This window comes from Oryctolagus cuniculus, chromosome 7, assembly GCF_051225735.1.
Source record: "Oryctolagus cuniculus isolate XC-2025 breed Fujian yellow rabbit chromosome 7, ASM5122573v1, whole genome shotgun sequence".
Lineage (NCBI taxonomy): Eukaryota > Metazoa > Chordata > Mammalia > Lagomorpha > Leporidae > Oryctolagus > Oryctolagus cuniculus.
In genome coordinates, this window is record NC_142873.1 from 152,302,584 (window position 1) to 152,321,833 (window position 19,250).

The 19,250-nt window shown below is 46.1% G+C and overlaps 1 protein-coding gene across 14 annotated transcripts in view; it reads left to right on the forward strand.

Moving 5' to 3' along the window:
* The window catches only part of UBR4 (ubiquitin protein ligase E3 component n-recognin 4), a 158,502-nt gene that overhangs the window by 88,044 nt on the left and 51,208 nt on the right, over positions 1 to 19,250 (forward strand). For 8 of the 14 annotated variants that reach the window (XM_051858039.3, XM_051858042.3, XM_051858040.3 and 5 more), the window contains 10 exons: positions 885 to 1,015; positions 1,127 to 1,304; positions 1,749 to 1,853; positions 3,417 to 3,554; positions 4,384 to 4,558; positions 12,324 to 12,420; positions 14,341 to 14,448; positions 15,214 to 15,330; positions 16,283 to 16,492; positions 19,086 to 19,235. In XM_051858039.3, the coding sequence (XP_051713999.2) occupies positions 885 to 1,015; positions 1,127 to 1,304; positions 1,749 to 1,853; positions 3,417 to 3,554; positions 4,384 to 4,558; positions 12,324 to 12,420; positions 14,341 to 14,448; positions 15,214 to 15,330; positions 16,283 to 16,492; positions 19,086 to 19,235 (1,409 nt within the window). The remainder of the gene's footprint in view (positions 1 to 884; positions 1,016 to 1,126; positions 1,305 to 1,748; positions 1,854 to 3,416; positions 3,555 to 4,383; positions 4,559 to 12,323; positions 12,421 to 14,340; positions 14,449 to 15,213; positions 15,331 to 16,282; positions 16,493 to 19,085; positions 19,236 to 19,250) is intronic. The other 6 variants (XM_089301426.1, XM_089301427.1, XM_089301428.1 and 3 more) reach the window with 2 other exon arrangements.

Consider the following 19,250-nt stretch of genomic DNA (forward strand, 5'->3'; position numbering starts at 1 on the left):
TTTTTTTTTTTAAAGAGACAGACATTCCATTCACTGATAAACTCCCCAGGTGCCTGAAATAGCTGGGACTGGGCCAGAAACTCAGTCTGGGTCTCCCACCTGGGAGTCAGGGAACTATGCTGACTCCCAGGGTCTGTGTTAGCAGGAAGCTAGAATCAGTAGCAGAGCTGGGATTCGGACTCAGGAACACGGATATGGAATGTATGCATCCCAAGTGGGCATCAGGCATCATAACCATTCTGCCAAACACATGCCCCTTATTTAAGCTTAGGAAGAGTTCAGTAGCAGTTTGTAGCTGTTTTATCTGAGAAGAAGCTAGAGCGCGGATAGTCTATGTTTTTGTTGAAGTAATGCTTTCATCACCCACTGAATGGCAGATGAGGTCTCCACCCTCTTCTGACAGTCAGGAGTCTCCCCTAGACTTTTTCCTGTGTAGCAGGCCTCCCCTGCCTTCCTGCAGAAGCAGACCCTAGTGAGACCTATCATGGTGTTCTTTTTTTCCCTTTGATGCTTTTACATTTCAATTCTGGTTCTTCTATGTAATAGTTATATAGTAGAATAACAATCTCATTGACATAGTTGTTTTGGAGAAAAACCTAGTGAAATAAACTCAAACTGACATGACACATAATGTGAACATATCAGTTCTTTTATTTTTCTGGCCTTATCCAAGGTCTCCTGTGGGTCCTGCGGGTCTCCGATATCTCTGCTTTGTGGAAATCCAGGATCCTAGGTCCCGCTAGGTCAAGAAGCAAAAGAACAAGGCCAGGCATAGCACCCCGGAGCTTTCCTCTAAAGCACAGATGCCAGCTGGTAGCTTGTCTTGGGTTTTTGTTGCCCATGGCTTATCACACCCTTAGGTGACTGGGATTTCTCTGACTCAGGAGACAAGGATGATGATGATGATGATGATGCAGATGAGAAAATGCAGTCATCAGGGATCCCGAATGGTGGTCACATCCGTCAGGAAAGCCAGGAGCAGAGTGAGGTGGACCATGGAGATTTCGAGATGGTGGTGAGTCTCTGGCAGCAGGAGAAGGGGGAGGAGCTGCATACTCTCTCTGTGCTCTTATTCAGTGGACTTCCTAAAGTTTCCATTTCCACTAATAAAACTTTCTGTCTGCAGTCTGAGTCGATGGTCCTGGAAACAGCTGAAAATGTCAACAATGGCAACCCGTCTCCCCTGGAGGCCCTACTGGCAGGTGCAGAGGGCTTCCCCCCCATGCTGGACATCCCGCCCGATGCCGATGATGAGACCATGGTGGAGCTTGCCATCGCCCTGAGCCTGCAGCAGGACCAGCAAGGTAGAAGGCAGCTCCAGGAGCGAAGCCGCCCCTGGCCTCGCACAGGAAGGAGCGCTGGGCAGTTACTGATATCTAGCTGACGTAGCTCGACCCCAGATTTGGGGAAAGGTTGATCTGGGTGAGAGCTGTTCAGAGATACAGGTGGAGAGTGAGAGGGATTGTGGTGGGCATTTCTGTCTGGAAGCCAGTCTCATAGTTTCTTCTTGTTGGGCCTTTTGGATTATTTCTCCCTGCATCTGTTGGGTTCCTCCAGCCTATGTCTCGCTGAAGGAAGCATTCCATGGAAGCATTCCTTTGTCATTGACCTTGGTGGGTGGACAGCAGTGGCTCTTGATTAACTTCCTCTAGGCCAAAGGGAGACTCCAGAGGGCAGCAGTTGGCCAAAGCTGTGCTGTGGATGGGGCTTGGAGGGGACGTTGTGTTCACTCTCCACTTGTTTCTCAGGCAGCAGCAGCAGTGCCCTGGGCCTGCAGAGCCTGGGACTGTCCGGCCAGGCACCCAGCTCTTCCTCTCTGGACGCAGGAACCCTCTCTGACACCACAGCATCAGGTAACTGTCCACAGCGAGGAGCACGGCTCAGGGCCCTAGGACCCTCTGGCCTTGTTTCCGGTGCTGTGAGAGTGTAATGGGCAGCTGCTTTGACAGGCCATTCTGGACTTCCTGCTTCTGCCTTGGCTTTAGAAATCTGGGTGTAGATGGCATAGTGATGCAGCTTGGCAGTGATGCTCATGGCTCCGCCTCCTTACACTTTGCATGCCCGTTGTGTCGTCCCCCTGCCCCCGCTTCAGCTAATTCCCCAAGGAAAGGCTGAGAGAGCAGCTGGTAGGCTGATGAGTTTTAGGGCTTAAGTTACTGTCAGAGTTCTAACATTTTAGACAATATTAAAAGGGAGACCAGGAATTGAGTTCATAGTTTTTATGTCTGCAAATAAAAGTAAAGTTGCAAGTAGCTAAGTTATGCTTCAAAGCTTTCAGTCAAAGTAGCTTAAACCATCAAGGATCCGTGAGCTTGAGAGTGAGTGTTTTAATTTTTCCCAATCTGATAGGAACAAAAAATATTTTCTGAATAGAGACTGGGACCAAATAGAGGATGAAAAATCCACTGGAAAATCAACCTTTGAGTGATTTAGGGTTGATTTATAATTTTTCATACCGATGCATCTCTGTGTTTTTCTTTCTTTTTGGAGGGAGGGGTCTGAGGGGAGTGTTACCCTAGATAGACAGGAAAGGGAGAAACTGGCTGTCCCTACCTGCTGCCGTGGCTTGTTGCTTTCCTCAGGTCTCTTCAGTTGCTGTCATTCAGCTGTGCAGTCACCGTTACTGTTCCTCCTGTGCTCTGTGGTGTCTCGGCTCTCCTCCCATGTGCAGCATTGTCCTCCTGTCTCAGCTCAGCCCTGGCCCTGTGCTCTGTGGTGTCTCGGCTCTCCTCCCATGTGTCTCCTGCAGCATTGTCCTCCTGTCTCAGCTCAGCCCTGGCCCTGTGCTCTGTGGTGTCTCGGCTCTCCTCCCATGTGTCTCCTGCAGCATTGTCCTCCTGTCTCAGCTCAGCCCTGGCCCTGGATGCTGTGGCTGTCTCTGGGGAGTTCCCTTGCTTCATTATTAGCATTTGGTGACGATGATTAGGAAGTGTGAATTTCCCAGTGAGCTCCCTTCTGGGCCACTTGATTAAAAATAAAAACCGAACAGGGTCGATTCAAGAGCTCAGGATAAGTGATTTCCTAACAGAAGCACAAATTAAATACAAAACAAATCTCATTTCAATTTAGACTTCTGTGCTTTGAATGGCAATGGCCAGTGTAAGGTCTCTCAGCAGGTGTCAGTAACACCTAGTCCGTGGTGACCATGAAGCGTTGAGCTAGAAACTCGTGTCCATGTCACAGGTTCTGCGCTGTAATGTAGCAGCGAGGAAATGCCCAGTGACCTGGGTTTTCACTCTGTCTGAGTACTGTTTGCAGTGCACCATGTGTAGTGTTTGTTCTGTTAGTGATTAACCGGCACAGCAAATCTTTCCCTTTCTCCTCTGGTGACAGGACGTGTAAACTTCACTTTGAGGTTTGGTGCTTTCACCCCAAGGAGGGGTTTTTCCCTGTAACAGCTCTTGTTACTCTCTCAGCTCCAGCCTCAGACGACGAGGGCAGCACAGCAGCAACGGATGGCTCTACCCTTCGGACCTCTCCTGCCGACCATGGTGGCAGTGTGGGCTCGGAGAGCGGCGGAAGTGCGGTGGACTCAGTGGCTGGCGAGCACAGTGGTAATGTGCCTGGGGGTCCTGATCTCCTTGGGCAGAGGGTGGGAACAGAGCAGGGATCCCTGCCTGGAGCCTTGACTTGCTGTTTTGCATAGCGATGTTGTAGAGATTCATTGAAATCTTGTGAAATTAATTTGAACTCAATCCTGGAATTTAAAAATGTTCAGTGATAGTAGCCCAGTGGGGTTCATGTTGAAATATTATATAAGTGGCTTTTATTTCTGTCAGCAGGAGAAAAGCAATGTGGCTGCATAGTACCCAATTGTAGTTAGCCTGAGACACTTACAGTGTGACCTTGAGACCCATTACCCTCTGGGATTTTTCCTCTCTACCTGTTAGGGGAGGATATTTTTAGGCAATCCTGTTAGTGATCTGATGTGATAACATAGCAAGCCAGCCTCCGAGCATACCAGTTGATGAGTTGGGACTCTAGAATGAGGGAGCATGACAAAGGCGCTGTGCTTTGACCTTATAAATCAGTCTGTGGTTAACAATTGGAAATGAAAACTTTTTATGGAGGAGATTGAGTAGCTGATAATTTCCTGTACAGTTTATATTTCCTCTGCAGTATGAGATAGAAATTGATCAGCTGTTGAGATTAAGCTGGTTTTTGTAGGTGGAGTTTATGGACAGTGGAGGCATCAGTGGCTGCTGTGCGAGTGGTTTAGCACAGCGCTACAGGGCCAAGGTCATGAATTCAGTGCTTATTTAACTGCACATGCAAGGAAAAGTGTCTAGATCTACCAGTTATCTTCTAACCATTGCTGATTTCGGAGTGCTCCATACTTTGGGAATTGATGTATGCCTTTTTTTTTTAACCATTTCTCTGTAGTGTCTGGCCGGAGCAGTGCTTATGGTGATGCCACGGCTGAGGGTCATCCAGCTGGACCAGGAAGTGTCAGCTCAAGCACTGGCGCCATCAGCACCACCACTGGGCACCAGGAGGGAGATGGCTCTGAGGGAGAAGGAGAAGGGGAAACTGAAGGAGACGTCCACACCAGCAATCGGTGAGGGCCCAGCCCTTCCAATGAGGAGGCTTGCCTGCCCAAGAAGGGCTCAGGAAGACAGGGCTGCTTGGCTGCAGGAGGTAGAATGGTGATAACAGTATCTTTCTTTTGAAATATAGCAGTAATAAACTCATGAAACAGTTAAAAATCGTAGGAAGTATTCTAGATCTGACTTGGTTCACTTAGAATATCAAACAGTTTCAGAGAGGTAGGCATTTAGCCTAGTGGTTAAGACCACCCATGTCCTACACGGGGGTGCCAGGGTTCAGTACCCAGCTCCACCTACTGACTTCAGCTTCCTGCTAATGCAGACTCTAAGAGACAGCAGGTTCTGGCTCAGTTCCTACCACCCACATGAGAAAATTGGATTGAGTTCCCTGTTCACGGCTTTGGCCTAGCCCAGCCTCAGCTGTTGTGAGCATTTGGGGAGAGAATCCTAATGGATGAGAATTGTCTCTGTCTCTGTCTCTCTGCCTTTCAAATACATTTCTAAAATTAAATTAATTACAGAGAGAAAGTAGTCTTTTTCTTAAGGCTCTCTTAGTAACTGTAATGCCATGAAACCATGTATTTTCCTTACTCAAATCTTTTTTGATTCATTGTCTAATATAATCTTTATAAATGACACTGTTCTAGACTCAACAGTGATAATACAGTAATAATGCCAAAAACAGCCCCTTGTTCAGCACTTTGCTAAGATAAAGGAGGGTAGGTGTTTGGCTGCCTGTGATGCTGCAGCCATATTAGAGTGCCTGGATTTGCATCCCCCTGCTCGCTCCTCCAGCTCCCCGCCAGTGCACCCCTGGGGGACAGCAGGTGATTGCTCAGTTGAGTCCCTGCTGCCTGTGTGGGAGACCTGGCTCCTGGCTTTGGCCTGGTCCAGCCCTGGCTGTTGTGGGCATTTGGGGAGTGAAACAAGTAGATGGGCTCTCTCCCACACTCTGCCTTTCAAACAAATTAATAAATTTTTTTAAAAGTAAAGGAGGGAGGCTGGCACTGTGGCACAGTGGGTTAAGCCACCATCTACAGCACCAGCAGGACAAATAGGCACTGGTTCTAGTTCAGAGAATGGTGCAAGTGCTTGGGCTCCTGCACCCACATGGGAGATCGGGAAAAAGCTCCTGGCTCTTGGCTTCAGACCAGCCCAGCTCTGACCATAGTGGCCATTTGGGGAGTGAACCAGTGGACAGAATATCTCTCTCTCTCTCTAACTCCACCTTTTAAATAAGTAAATAAAGCTTAAAAAAAAAAAAAAAAAAAGAATTCTTTCACTGTACCAATCCAGTGTCAACTCCCACCATTTTTCTTGAGAGACAGAATAGGTTTTATACATTACTTTCAAGTTCATAATGTTCTAACACTGATATTTCTAGACATAAAGATCTATTTGCTATTGCTTTTTTCTCCTTTACTATATTTCAAGATTTATTTATTTATTTGAAAGGGAGAGTTAGAGAGAGACAGCGATCTTCCATCCACTGGTTCACTCCCCAATGGCTGCAACAACCAGGGATGGGCCATACAGAAGACAGGAGCCAGGAGCTTCATTTAGGTCTCCCACGTGGATGCAGGGGCCTAAGTACTTGAGACATCTTCTGCTTCCCAGGCACAGTAGCAGGGAGCTGAATTAGAAGTGGAACAGCTAGGACTTGAACTGGCACCCATATGGGGTGTTGGCGTAGCAGGCAGCAGCTTTACCTACTACGCCACAATGTCTTCTTAAACAGATGATGACTAGAGAAAGAGAAGAGGAGGAAGAAAAGCCTAAGGATAACAGTATTTGTTGAATTTCTTGAGGCCAGCAGTTACCACATTAGTGCAAAAATTGTGACAGCATGTTAAAAGGAATGATTTCTTTGAGGAAAATTTAGGCATCACAACTTTACCTTTCTTTTTTTTTTTTCCATATGAACGGCAGAGTCACAGAGAGGGAGAGAGGTCTTCCATCTGCTAGTTCACTCCCTGAGTGGCCACAGCAGGCGGGTTGGGCTATGCTGAATCCAGGAACTTCACCCAGTACTTGGGACACCTTCTGCTGCCTTCTCAGGCACAGAAGCAGGAGCTGGACTGGAAGTGGAGCAGTCGGTGCTCATGTGGGATACTGGAATTGCGGGTGGAGCTTAACCAGTGTGCCACAGTAACAACACCTAGTCCATTACTTTTACCTTTAATGTCTTCTTCTTGACTTATGGTATTGGCTGAGATCTCCGTGCAATGTTTTTGCTTTTTAAGATTTATTTTATTTATTTGAAAGGCAATAGTTACAGAGAGAGGTAGAGCTGGAGAAAGAGAGAGGTCTTCCATCTGCTGGTTCACTGCCCAAATGACTGCAGCAGCCAGAGCTGAGCTGATCTGAAGCCAGGAGCCAGGAGCTTCTTCCAGGTCTCCCACGCGGGTGCAGGGGCCCAAGGACTTGGGCCATCTTCTACTTCTTTCCCAGGCCACAGCAGAGAGCTGGATCAGAAGTGGAATAATTGGGACTCGAACTGGCACCCATATATGATGCCGGCACAGCAGGCTGGGACTTTAACCTGCTGTGCCACAGCACCAGCCCCTCCATACAGTGTTCACAGTAGCAGTGATGGGTGAATACCCTTATCTCATTCACAGATAGGACAGAAAAGTTTTGATGTTTTACTGTTAAGTATGGTGTTAGCATGAGGGCTTTTTATGGATTATCTTATTCTGTTCTTCTTTACCTAGGTACTTTTATTTTGAATAGATTTTTGATACTTTCTCAAGTTAATTTTATTGTATTTGTTACATTGGTGTTATTTTTTCCCTTTATTCCATGTAGTGTCAGTTACATTAATTGAATTTTTATTTCTCTGTTGCTAAGCCAACCTTGTGGAGGTTTTGGTCAAGATATGTTAACCTTTATAGCACTTCATTTAATTTGCTGATAGATGGTTTAGGCTTATAATTTTCATTTGAAATATTTTCTTTTTTTTTTTTTGAAAGATTTATTTATTTGAAAGCGTTACAGAGAGAGGTAGAGGTAGAGGTGGGGAGAGAGAGAGAGAGAGAGAGAGAGAGAGAGAGGGAGGGAGGGAGGGAGGGAGGGAGGGAAGTCTTCCAATCCACTGGTTCACGCCCCGGATGGCCACAATGGCTGGAGCTGCACCTATCCAAAGCCAGGAGCCAGGAGCTTCTTCCAGGTCTCCCACGCGGGTGCAGGGGCCCAAGGATTTGGGCCATCTTCTACTGCTTTTCCAGGCCATAGCAGAGAGCTGGATCAGAAGAGGAGCAGCTGGGACTAGAACTGGCACCATATGGGATGCCAGCGCGTCAGGCCAGGGCTTTAAACCTGCTGTGCCACAGCGCTGGCCCCCTGAAATGTTTTCCTTAGAGATTGTTATTCATGTTATTCTAACCTCATAAAATAAGTCAGGACATGATCCTCCTTTCTCTTTTCTGTGGAAGAGTTTTAGTAAGGTTGGTATTATTCCATAGTTCTTAGAAAATTTATCAGATAGGGGCCTGCACTGTGGTGCAGCGAGTTAAAGCCCTGGCCTGAAGCACCAGCATCCCATATGAGTGCCAGTTCTAATCCCGGCTGCTCCTCTTCCAATCCAGCTCTCTGCTATGGCCTGGGAAATCAGTAGAAGATGGCCCAAGTACTTGAGCCCCTGCACTTGCGTGGGAGACCTGGAAGAAGATCTTGGCTCCTGGCTCCTGGCTGCTGTTGCGGCCATCTGGGGAGTGAACCAGTAGATGGAAGACCTCTCTCTGTCTTTACCTCTCTTTGTAACTCTGTCTTTCAAATAAAAAAGAAAGAAACAAAGAAAATTTATCAAGTAAATCATCTGGCTGTAGACTTCAATGGAAACTTTTAAATTATAGCTCCATTCTTTAAATGTTAGTTATTTCTGTTTCTTCATGTATGCATTTTTGCATGTTGGTTTCCATGAGAAATTTGTTTATTTTAGTTAAATTGTCAGTTTTATTGGCATGAAATTGTTGATTTTTTTTTAAGGATTTATTTATTTGAAAGACAAAATTACAGAGAGGCAGAGACAGAGAGAGAGAGAGAGAGGTCTTCTATCTGCTGGTTCACTCCCCACATGGCCACAACGGCTGGACCTGGATCATGGTCAAACCAGGAGCCAGGAGCTTCTTCAAGGTTTCCTACATGGGTGCAGGGGCCCAAGGACTTGGGCCATCTTCCGCTGCTTTTCCTGAAAATTAGCAGGGAGCTGGATTGGAAGTGCAGAAGCCAGGACTCAAACTGGCACCCATGTGGGATGCTCGTGCTGCAGGCTGGGGCTTTAATCCAGTGCACCACAGCCACAGCCCCGATTTTTTTTTTCCTTTTGTAAAAGCTTTCACTTTTTATTTGGAGTAAAAATAATGTCATATTTAATATTTCTTTCACAAATTAGAAAGAATCCACTGTATTTCAAAGCGTTAAGTATTTTTACTGATTATGCTCTGTTTTCCATAAAAACTACCACAGGTAACCAACTAACTGATGAAAGAGAATTTCTCTTTACACACTATTCCAGCTAATAGATGGAGAAAGAATTAAAGAAGTAGTATATCTCCTTTTTGTAGCCCCTGTTGGGAATAAAGGTATATAAGGATACTTCAAAAAGTTTGTGGATTGTGTTGGCATTTAGCCTAGTGGTTAACATGCCCATGTCCCATGTGAGAATGCTTGGGATCCCATCCCTGCCATGCTCTGGATTCCAGCTTCCTGCTAAGGAAGACCCTAGGAGGCAGCAAGCGATATCCCAAGTGGTTGTGTACCTGCCTCCTGTGTGGGAAACCTGGACTGTAAGACAGTTGCAGAAGTTATTCTGTTCTCAGAATTACTTGAGCTGATAGCAGTTTTACAAAACTGCAAGTAATTTTTCAGAAGTCTTTTTGCCTCTTAAAGAACCAAAATGATAATTAATTTAGTGAGGCCTTAGATTGAGCCAAGCTACAAAGTGTTTTCTAAGCTTCAGAAGAGCACAGTAGTTCTTAGAAGTTAGTGTGTGATTTCCACTTTCATAAACCAAATCCTAGCAATTTAGTAAACTTGGGCCAGCAAAAGTCACTAAGCTTTGTATCAGTAGTGTTTCTCTTAGTACCTGAGACTGGCTACAGATAGGTCAAGGTCGCCATCCACAGTGAACTGCATTATTTTACCCTGGTAGCAGAATAGTAGTCTAATAGAGTAACTACACTCAGGAGCAGGTGTCGGGGTGCAGTGGATCAAGCCTCTGCTTGGGATTCCCACATCCCACGTAAGAGTGCTGGTTTGAGTGTTGAATACTCTGCGAATGATGTAGCTGCTGATTGTGTCCTGTGAGACAGCAAGTGTTCATGCCATACATGTAGAAGATCCCGATGGAGTTCACGTTCCTGACTTTGGCCTGGCCCAGCCTTGGCTTTTTAAAAAAAATCTATTTTTTATTTTGATTGAAAGAGCTAGGCAGAGAGAAGGAGAGACAGGGAGAAAGGAGCTTCCCATCCTCTGATTCACTCTCCAAATGGCCGCAACGGCTGGAGCTGGGTCAGGCCAAAGCCAGGAGCCAGGAGCTTCTTCCGGGTCTCCCACATTGGTGCAGGGAGCCAAGCACTTGGGCCGTCTTCTACTGCTTTCCCAGGCACATTAGATGGGAGGTGGATTGGAAATAGAGCAGCTGGGACTCGAATCGGCACCCATATGGAATGTTGGCATTGCAGGCGATGGCTTAACCCACTATGCCACAACACTGGTCTCAGCCCTGACTGTTTTAGGGATTTTGGGAGTGAATCAGTGGGTAGAAGTTCTCTCTGTCTCTCTCTCTCTCTGTTGTTCTGCCTTTTAAGCAAATGAAAGTAAATAAAAATTTAAAAATTAAAGAAGGTGAAAGGCTTTAAATAAAACTCTAAACTGAGGAGATATTAAAACTTTAAGAAATATAAAAATATTTAAATATAAATAAGGTATAATTTATATAAGATAGGAAAAAAGTTCTCACAACAAAAATAAAGGAAGAGAAATTGCAGAGTAATGAGAAATGGAAGTCTCACAATATGCTAAAAAGTACTTCTTTTATTTGCAACTTGTATTTATGTATTTTTTAATATGTCCATAATTTTTTTTGCCCTTTACCATTGGGATATGTAATGTTGTTCCTGTTTTCATTTTAGTTATTGGCAACTTAACATTACTGTTTTTTTTCCAGTTAGTCTTGGTAGGGCTTATCAACTTTATTTTTAAGAAACTGATGTTTAGGGCCAGCGCCGCGGCTCACTAGGCTAATCCTCTGCCTTGTGGCGCCTGCACACCGGGTTCTAGTCCCGGTTGGGACGCCGGATTCTGTCCCGGTTGCCCCTCTTCCAGGCCAGCTCTCTGCTGTGGCCAGGGAGTACAGTGGAGGATGGCCCAAGTGCTTGGGCCCTGCACCCCATGGGAGACCAGGATAGGTACCTGGCTCCTGCCTTCGGATCAGCGCAGTGCGCCGGCTGCGGCAGCCATTGGAGGGTGAACCAACGGTAAAGGAAGACCTTTCTCTCTGTCTGTCTCTCTCACTGTCCACTCTGCCTGTCCAAAAAACAAACAAACAAACAAACCTGATGTTTGGCTTTGATTTTTTTTTTAAGATGTATTTTTATTTGAAAGGCAGAATTACAGAGTGACAGATCTTCTATCTGAAGAAAAGTTAACTCTTTCCTTTAAGTTCTGTTTAGAATATCAGTTATTTATTCAAGTAGGACTCTGTACTTCCATCATCAAACTTATTTTGAAATATGCTAGATAGATGACTGCTAGGATATGTAATGCATGAAAAAGAGCGCACCTTGGAAAAAAAATATATATAGGCATATGGTTTCTTAGAAATAATCCCTATGAGGATGGCCCAAGTGTTTGGGCCCCTGCACCCACATGGGAGACCAGGCGGAAGCACCTGGCTCCTGGCTTCGGATTGGCATAGTTCCAGCCATAGCAGCCAATGGAAGAAAGACCCTTGTCTCTGTCTCTTTCTAACTCTGTCTAAAAAATAAATAAACAAAATAATGCAAAAGAAATAATCCCTATGGTAAATTAAGGCATGTACAGTTTATTAATTATGAAATTGAGCCCATTAATTTGCTTAAGAGTTGTACTTTAGTTTGTGTGAGAGTGTGTGTTCGGTGGGATTGCCATCACGCTGTCAACAGAACCTTACCTAATCAGTTCACAGTGGGCCTCCTGCGTCAGCGTGTTGGTCGGAAGTCCAGAAGAGCACACACTCAGTACAGAAGGTCAGCTGTGTATGTCCAGAAGAAGGCTAGGCAGCAGTTGACTGAGCCATCAGAAAGTTCATTAGTGTAGTAGGAAAGTTTTATACTGGGAAATGATGGACGAGGTGGGAACGTGAGCAAGTGAAAGTGTGATTGACCTTCCTAAGGACTCAAGAAACATGAAAAAGAAAGGTTTGGGTCACCATGCCACTGGGTAATATAAAATTGATCTATCGAAAAATTCCATAGAATAATGCTTGAAGGCTGGATGGGGCTTTGTGTTGGGAAGAGCCCTGAAGCCTGCACTTCTCATTACAGGCTTTCTTTCAGTGCCATCATTGTGCTTTGGAATAGTTGCAGTTTCTTTTCACAGAGCCAGGTGTTTTCATGTACTGCTTGTGTCTCAAATAAGCATTTCTTAGCATTTTTTTCTTTGTCAGAATCATTCCCAGTATTAGACTTGCTGAGTACTGTGGCGGCAGCCGGAAAGAACTGCCAGTGCAGTGCGCTTGGTCAGATCGTGTTTGTGTCCTGCCCCATGTTTCATGTCTTCCTCTTGACCTTTTAGGCTGCACATGGTCCGTCTGATGCTGTTGGAGAGATTGCTGCAGACTTTGCCCCAGCTGCGAGGTGTGGGAGGTGTCCGGGCCATCCCCTACATGCAGGTACCCTGGTTCACGGGCTTCTCACATGCCAGGCGAGCCGTCCTTGAGCATGCGCATGTCTGCCAGCGGACCTGCAAGCCTTGGTTTGGTGTTACAAGGTCACAGAAATGGCCGGCGCCGCGGCTCACTAGGCTAATCCTCCGCCTTGCGGCGCCGGCACACCGGGTTCTAGTCCCGGCCGGGACGCCGGATTCTGTCCCGGTTGCCCGTCTTCCAGGCCAGCTCTCTGCTGTGGCCAGGGAGTGCAGTGGAGGATGGCCCAAGTGCTTGGGCCCTGCACCTGCATGGGAGACCAGGAGAAGCACCTGGCTCCTGGCTCCTGCCATCGGATCAGCGCGGTGCGCCGGCCACAGCGCGCCAGCCACGGTGGCCATTGGAGGGTGAACCAACGGCAAAGGAAGACCTTTCTCTCTGTCTCTCTTTCTCACTGTCCACTCTGCCTGTCAAAAAAAAAAACAAGGTCACAGAAAGATGGAATAAGATACAAGCCACAGCCCTTTGTTTTATAAATGAAAAGGCTAAGGGTCAGAGAATTTTTAAAAAATGCTCAAGGTCATTTTTTTTTAAAGATTATTTATTTGAAAGGCAGATTTAACATAGGCAGGGGCAGAAGAAAAGAGAGAGAGAGGTCTTCCATCCACTAGTTCACTCCCCAAATGGCTGCAAGTGCCAGAGCTGGGCTGATCCAAAGCCAGGAGCTTCTTCTGGATCTCCCACATGGGTGCAGGGTCCCAAGGACTTGGGTCACCTTCCACTGCTTTCCCAGGCACATTAGTGTGGACCTGGATGGGACGTGGAGCAGCAGGGACTCGAACCGGCGCCCATATGGGATGCTGGCACTGCAGGTGGCAGCTTCACCTGCTATGCCGCCACACCGGCCCCTCAAAGTCATTATTTACAGAGTCAAGAGTAAAAGACTACTTCGGGAGTTCTTAGTCCAGAATATCCCTTTGGAGACACAATTGTTCATTTTTCTCTGTCTTTTTTTAAAGATTTATTTACTTATTTGAAGGAGTTACAGAGATAGAGGGAGAGAAAGAGAGATTGTCTGCCTTCTGTTTCACTCTCCAAAACGCCACAACAACCAGGGCTGGGCCAGGCTAAACTAAGAGCCAGGAGCTTCTTGTGGGTCTCCTGTGTGGGTGGGAGGCACCCAAACACTTGGGTCATCTTCTGCTGCTTTCTCAGGTGCATGAGCAGGGAGCTGGATTAGAAGTGGAGCAGCTGGGACAAGAATCAGCACTCATATGGGATGCTGGCATAGCCAGTGGAGGCTTAATCTACTATGCTGTGACTCCAGCTCCACAAAAAAAAATTTTTTTTTTCATTTGACAGAGTTATAGACAGAAAGAGAGAGGTCTTCCCTCCGTTGGTTCACTCCCCAAATGGCTGCCACGGCTGGCACTGTGTCGATCCGAAGCCAGGAGCCAGGTGCTTTTCCTGGTCACCCATGTGGGTGCAGGGGCCCAAGCAGTTGGGCCATCCTCCACTGCCCTTCCATGCCACAGCAGAGAGCTGGACTGGAAGAGGAGCAACCAGGACTAGAACCGGTGCTCATATGGGATGCAGGCAGAGGATTAACCAAGTGAGCCACGGCACCGGCCCCCGCAAAATTTTTCTTTAACTATTAGCTCAGTGCCCTATCTCAAGCTCATTTGGGTGGGTATATAATGTAGGTTAGTTCTCTAGGTTTACAGATTTTTTGCAGACCATTTTCTGTGATACCAAGCATGGCATGTATCAGGATTTGGCTTGTCTGACCCTGGACACTTCAGGTTTGTGTAACCTGGCATTGCAATCCTTAGTTACAGCACAGTTGGCAGGGAAGTCATGAAGGCTGGGATTTCTTCAGATACACCCTGTGTTTAGAGTGGATTTTCTTCAGGAAAGTGACTTTCATTGTTTTTCTTTGACTTCCAGGTCATTCTGATGCTCACTACAGATCTGGATGGAGAAGATGAGAAAGACAAGGGAGCCCTGGACAACCTGCTGTCTCAACTTATTGCAGAACTAGGCATGGATAAAAAGGTAGAACAGTTTTAAAAGGTCATACTGTATGAGAAGCAGTGCTTGTCAGAGATCCCACCTCGAGTTCTCTTTGCCCTCTTGAAGGAACTTCACTGAGTTTCGAGGAGTCTTAGTCTGCTTCAACAGTAATGTGTTCAGGGGCTAGTTTGGATCCTGGGTATAAATGAGGAACAAGACAGTATCCTGGCCCTCATGGATCTTTGTAGCTCCTTGGATGAAAGCATTAAATTAGGTGTTTGTATCTTAATCTGGCCTCCCACGTGTCCTGGTCATTAGTTATCCTGGGTGTAGTTATCCTGGGTGTAGTTATCCTGGGTGTAGTTATCCTGGGTGTACTTATCCTGGGTGTAGTTATCCTGAGTGTAGTTATCCTGGGTGTAGTTATCCTGGGTGTAGTTATCCTGGGTGTAGGCCTTGATACATTTGGAGCTGCTGTTCTCTGATTCAGTCTGAGCAACATCAGGACTTACAGGGTTGAGGAAATCTTATTCAAAAGATGCCTCAGCCTGGGAAAGCAGTGGAAGATAGCCCAAGTCCCTTGGGCCCCTGCACCCTTGTGGGAGACCTGGAGAAAGCTCCTGGCTTTGGACCAGCTTGGCTCTGGCTGTTGCAACCATTTGGGGAATGAACATTGGATGCGAGATCTCTCTCTGTCTCTCTCTTTGTGACTCTGCCTTTCAAATAAATAAATAAATCTTTAAAAAAAGAAAAATACTTCAAGTGTAAAGTAAGCGTAGGCTTCTGGGCCTCTGCTTCTACCTGCAGGATGTGTCCAAGAAGAATGAGCGCAGTGCCCTGAATGAAGTCCATCTGGTGGTAATGAGACTCCTGAGTGTCTTCATGTCCCGCACAAAATCTGGGTCCAAGTCTTCTGTCTGTGAGGTATTTTTGCTTTGAGAATGTGGGTTTGGGGAAAGGTAACAGGACTGTCTTGTTGGGCTAGGGCCGAGGGCAGAGGTGATAGTTCCCTGTTGAAATAGACTGTTTGTACCTAAGGGGAGGAGGCGTCTAAGCTGTCACCTCTTCAAGAGCAGAACCTCTACCTTTGGCAGAATCCTTTCCAAGCCCTGGTCTTTGCCAACAATCCCTCCATTGGAGGGGTTAAAGGGTTTGGAAGTTCCATTATTGAAAAGCAAGGGCCTGTTCTGCAAGGCACAGAGTGCCTAAGAGGATTCTCTGAGTGTCTGTTGCTATAAGGTATGGTAATAAAGCAGAGAGAAAGCAATGTGTGTGTGGTGAAAGGAGATTAGCACAAAGCAGAGAAGGTAGAAATTGAGGCTGAACTGCATCCAATCTTAATGAGCTTATGAGCTGTGGGGTTTGCTGGGATTTGCAAGGCTCTCCTAATGGTCTTATTTACAGTAGCTTTACTCCTACTTTTCTATGCATGTGATCTCTCACCCCCATCTCCTTTGGAAGCTGGTGTTGTGGAAGAGCTCCTGCAGGAGGGTGGGGGTGATGAAGTACCTATAGGAGAAAGTTTTCTCTCTCGTTGACAAGAGCTTCCTTCTAGTTGCCCAAGGGGAAGGAGAAAACCCAGCCCCTCCAGGGGAAGAGGTTCTCTAATCCTTGTTTCCCTGTACCCCTGGCACTTACGTGTTAAGAGTGGAGCATGGTATTTCTTAGTTTTCTCTTACCATGCAGCTGTTCAAAAGAGTTGAGCAAATGTTTGAGCTAGTTGGTAAAGTTTACCAACACAAGAGGCTGATTAACTCACTTTCGTAACAGCTAATCCTAAGACTGTTGTGACTGTTCCCTACTCCTTAACACCAACTTGGCCTCCAGTTTTTACAAGGCATGCTTACCCTCTCTGTGTATTTGTTTTCCCTTCCAGTCGTCTTCCCTCCTCTCCAGTGCCACAGCAGCAGCCCTGCTAAGCTCTGGGGCTGTTGACTACTGCCTGCATGTGCTTAAAGCCCTGTTGGAGCATTGGAAGAGCCAGCAGAGTGATGAGGAACCTGTAGCTGCCAGCCAGCTACTGAAGCCACACGCCACGTCGTCCCCACCTGACATGAGCCCCTTCTTTCTCCGCCAGTATGTGAAGGTGAGGTCTTTTCTCTGGCAAAGAAACGCTCTTGTCCCCCGTGCAGAACGCTGCTCTTTGCTCTCAGTGAACAAAGCTGGAGGAGCTAAGAGGAGGAGCCGCAGGAAGGGTTGGGTTCCTTGGTGGGTTTTAATCTCCGTGTGATTTAATAAGTAACCGCTTCTCCCAGCCTTTTCTACTGGGATTCTGATTTCTGCTGCTTTGTAAACCTGAGGAATTGAATGCAATTGGGTGTCTCATTTCACGTTAAGCTCCTTAGAAAAAGATGAGAATGTAAAAGCTGTGGGTTGTGTGCTCCTGTGTGTGTCAGATATTCCCCCTGTCGTAAGAGGCTCTTTTACCAGCTAGTTGAGAGGAGGGCTTTTTGATCAGATGAATTCATGAACACATCTCACCCAGTGAGCTTACTTACTAGCCAGGAAGTAGGGAGAAATTCTATGTAGCCTCAATAAGCCTGTTTCTACACTTGAGAAACAAGGTTACAAACAGTGTCTGCCTCATAGAATTGTTATGAGCACGGAATTAGGTGATGTTTATAAAAGACTCAGCACAGGGGCCAGCGCTGTGGTGTAGCAGGTGAAGCTGCCACCTGAAGTACTGGCATCCCAGGTGGGCACCGGTTTGAGTCCCGGCTGCCCCACTTGCGATCTAGCTCTCTGCTATAGCCTGGGGAAACAGTAGAAGATGGCCCAAATCCTTGGGCTCCTGCACCCACATGGGATGCCTGGAGGAAGCTCCTGACTCCTGGTTTTGGATCTGCCCAGCTCCAGCCATTGTGGCCATTTGAGCGGTGAACCAGTGGATGGAGGACCTGTCCCCTCTCTCTGCAAAAGAAGGACTCAGCATAGTGCCCAGCGCACACCAGTGCTCCATAAACGTTCATCATTGTTACAGCTTCTACTCCCTCTGAATCTAAGGAGTGGAGCTGAATGGGTTGAATCAGCTGTGCCTCCTACTGCCTTCTCAGAATGGCTTGAATAGGTAGAGATGGAGTAGGCATAAGATGTGAACTTGATCTGTCCCTCTTGTTTTTCATAACCCCTTTGTAGATTTCTGTAACTTCTAAGCCAAAAATTTGAGGATCCAGCTACCTACTTAACCCACCTGCCTTATCACCTCCAACTCCTCCATATGCGGTCCTGCCAGTCTGTGTATTTCTCCATGTACACTAGATTGTGTTTGTATTTACTGTTTCCTTGGAAATCCTTTCCTCTCCGTCTGTACCCCTTTCTTCCTCTCTGTAATTGCTAGTCCTTCAAGACCCAGCTCAAGCATTAGCATCTTTGGGAAACCTCCCCTAACACACCTTCCCTACTGTCAAGTCTGATCGAGAGAGCCTTTCCCCTCACCACCATGTTTATAGTAGCCCTGTTCACAATAGCCAAAATACGCAACCAGCCATGGTGTCCATCATCAGATGAGTGGATAAAGAAAATGTGGTAAATATATACAATAGAATATTATTCAGCTATATAAAAAGAATAAATTATGTCATTGCATCAAAATGACTGGAACTAGAGGACATGATGTTGAGTGAAATAAGCCAGACACAGAAAGAAATACTGCATGTTCTCTCTCAAATGTGCACTAAAATTTAAAAGAAAGAAAAAAGGTAGAAATGCCTATATCAGTTTTGCTGCAAATAATGTTTTGTCAAACTTTGTTTTAAATCTTTGTCAAATTGTTTAAAATTATATACTGTAGTTTTAATGATTTGGGGACTATTTAAAATTTACTTCATTTGAATGAAATTGAATATCTCTTCGTTTGACTATTGTTCATAGCCCTTGCCTATTTTCCTGCTTAACTGTGGTCTTTTTACTTTTTGTTTGTTGAACTCTGTAGTTAGTGGAGCATTAAATCTTTGATTGTAATATAAATTCAAACTATGTTATCTCAAAAAAATAATCTAGGGAGAAAAAAAGAGAGAGCCCTTCCCTGCCCTCCAGAGCACCCTGCTGCTTCTCGTCCAGACTGTCAGCAGAGGCTGTCTCAGTTATGCTTCAGTCACAGGAGAGAAGCAGAGCTGCAGCTCAGTGCTCCTCAGCTTTGCACAGTCTTCTGTTGATCACACAGCTTACGTCCCCAACCTTTGAGTGCCCCTGCCTGTTGGTGTGATGTGAACCCAGGATCCTGGCTGAGTTATTGTTGCTGGCACACATGGTTTATTTCAAGTATTTCTTGTGGGAAGTTTTGGTTTCTAGGAAATGGAATGCATTTCTTATGGAAAATGAGAAATCCCACTACTCTGTTTTTATTTCTTTGCCATTCTAGCTGTTCTAGCTCTAGTTTTTCTAGAAGCAGAGAATAATCAATCCCATGTTAAAAACCACAAAGTGAAATGTTAGAACGTTTAAGAGCAGTGAAGACTGTTTCCACTGTAAACTCTGCTTAAGTTAAATTGCCCCAAAGGGCCTGGGGCCTTATGGATTTGTAAAGTGAATTTTCAGTCAGGGATGGCCCCAGCTTTGAAAGGCGCCTTTCTCAACTCCAACATTTAGTATGCCCAGTGAGCAGGAAGCCAGCCTGCTTTCCAGTTGTCATTATAGAAAACTGGCAATCACAGGTTCTCATACAAATGTTCTTCTCCTAGGGTCATGCTGCTGATGTGTTTGAGGCCTATACTCAGCTTCTGACAGAAATGGTTCTGAGGCTTCCATACCAAATCAAAAAGATCGCGGACACCAACTCTCGAATCCCACCTCCTGTCTTTGACCACTCATGGTTTTACTTCCTCTCAGAGGTAAGTGCACGTGCC